Raw genomic sequence first — 1,870 nt, 5'->3', positions numbered from 1 at the left:
TCTCGCAAGAATGGTGGTTGCCCAGCCACCACCCACTCCGGGATTGTTTTCTAAGATTAAGTATATTAACCACTACACAATAAAGATAGCTGTTAGTAAGGAACAAAAGAATAACAGCTTGCGCATGAACTCAGTCAACGAAGGTCTAACCTTATTGGTCACGGTTCTCGCAAATTTGACAATGTTCGTCGTGCCATTCTCTTTACAAACGATGTTGGTATATGCTTTCAAGACTTCGATTCCTACTTGAGTCTTGGAGAGGTAGGGTTTATCCAGATTCAAGAAATGGGCAAACCTCGGCTGTTTAGCTCGGGCATCGAAGCGAGCGCCTTTGTGCTTCTGCGAGACACCGTGAATGGAGTAAGTGATAAATAGAGCAAGCGACCGAAAAATTTCCGCCGACATGCATGACGTTACGAGGGAACTAAGTGAAGGAATAAAAAGTTTGATAGATTCTGCAGTAAAGTTCTCCCCTTTTATTCCATCCAGGAGTTTCTTGACAAGACCTAGAAAAGTTAATGTCAGCGTCATAGATAGGGAAATGCACAGGAGTGCGATAGTTCTTCTTACGCATTCGAGAAAGACGCTTGGTATTGAATTGATGATTATTGGACTCGGAGCAGAACGTGACAAATTGAGAATAATATATCTCAAGCAAAGGCAGATCTGCTAGTCTCCAGATGTCCAAATCAACGAGAAGGACCCGGTAAGCTAGTGGGTTAGTAATTATAGACTTCTTCGGGTCCTGGAAGTCATAGCCAACAAATTTTAGTATAAGGAGGAGAATCTCCATGGCTAATCCATTGTGGTGCTCAGGGGTTGAAAAAAGAGCGGTAGGCTTCGAAATGGCATTCTGAATGTGAGATGATAGACCGAGTTTCTCGCGAAGAAGAACAGCGAGTATACTGTAAGCATTCTCCCGCTCCATCGCCTCACTATTTCTCCAGTTATCTTGGACAGCTTCGAACAGAGATTCGACAGCTATACAAATACTATCGGGCGTGGATGCTGCTTCGATCAAACTGAGATGTGGCGCAGCACATCCACCAATCCGCCAGCTAGCATCATCGAGCGACTGTGGTACGATCACAACAGGGTCCCCAGTCAAAGTTGCAACACCATGTGCTTGGGTTAACGCATCATTTATTGCAGGAACGGAACCGTTGATAGCAACAGCATTTCCACCAGCCTTAGTGAGACGATTCAAATTTCTGGCGGCCTGTTTTGACAGTGACTTAACGAGCTGTGATTCATCAACATTATTTCTATCATCATCATCGAGGATTGTCATTGGGGATATATTCAGCAGGACAGAATTTTCTGGAATCAGGCTGCTGGCTTTTTGACGAATAACGGCAACGATATCCGACTGCTCTTTCTTACCAGGATGGAAACTCTCATTGCGTAAATTCAACTGAGCGGATGCTTTGTAAGTCTGAAATGATCCTAAACAATCCTGGAAATTGCCATGGTATCGAGGGCCCAAATGGTAGAAAACCGCTATAATATCATCTGTAAATGCCTCATCGAATAAGATAGCAGAAGCCAAGGACCATCGGGACGTTGACACCCCTTTTCCAAGCCGAGTTGCCAACTCCTCCGGAGTCCCTAAGAAGGCTTGGACGCGAGGCACGCGGTGAGGGGTAGTAGAAGCTGGAATAGATGGGTACTCGGGTTTTAACTGCTCTACGAACTCCCCGTTGACAAATAATGTTGCCCGTGACGATGATATGGGTCGAGGTCTTTTATGGACAATGCATATATGGTACCATTTACCAGGCTCAAATACCGTTGATTTGAAACGAACACTCGGGCGAGCACCCTAAATGTACGTCTGGAGGATAAAATTATGAGTATCCTTTCAATAGAA

The 1,870-nt window shown here is 44.8% G+C and overlaps 1 protein-coding gene across 1 annotated transcript in view; it reads right to left on the bottom strand.

The window, feature by feature from the left end:
* The window catches only part of HCAG_00636 (conserved hypothetical protein), a gene marked incomplete at both ends in the record, with an annotated part of 4,223 nt that extends 2,822 nt beyond the window's left edge, over positions 1-1,401 (bottom strand). The window contains 4 exons of the mRNA XM_001543540.1: positions 37-50; positions 151-506; positions 571-1,243; positions 1,384-1,401. Of these exons, the coding sequence (XP_001543590.1) occupies positions 37-50; positions 151-506; positions 571-1,243; positions 1,384-1,401 (1,061 nt within the window). The remainder of the gene's footprint in view (positions 1-36; positions 51-150; positions 507-570; positions 1,244-1,383) is intronic.
* Between the last annotated feature and the right edge of the window lie 469 nt (positions 1,402-1,870).

Source organism: Histoplasma capsulatum, genomic scaffold (assembly GCF_000149585.1).
Source record: "Histoplasma capsulatum NAm1 scaffold_1 genomic scaffold, whole genome shotgun sequence".
In the NCBI taxonomy this organism is placed as follows: Eukaryota; Fungi; Ascomycota; class Eurotiomycetes; order Onygenales; family Ajellomycetaceae; genus Histoplasma; species Histoplasma mississippiense.
This window is presented reverse-complemented; position numbering and strand designations above follow the sequence as displayed.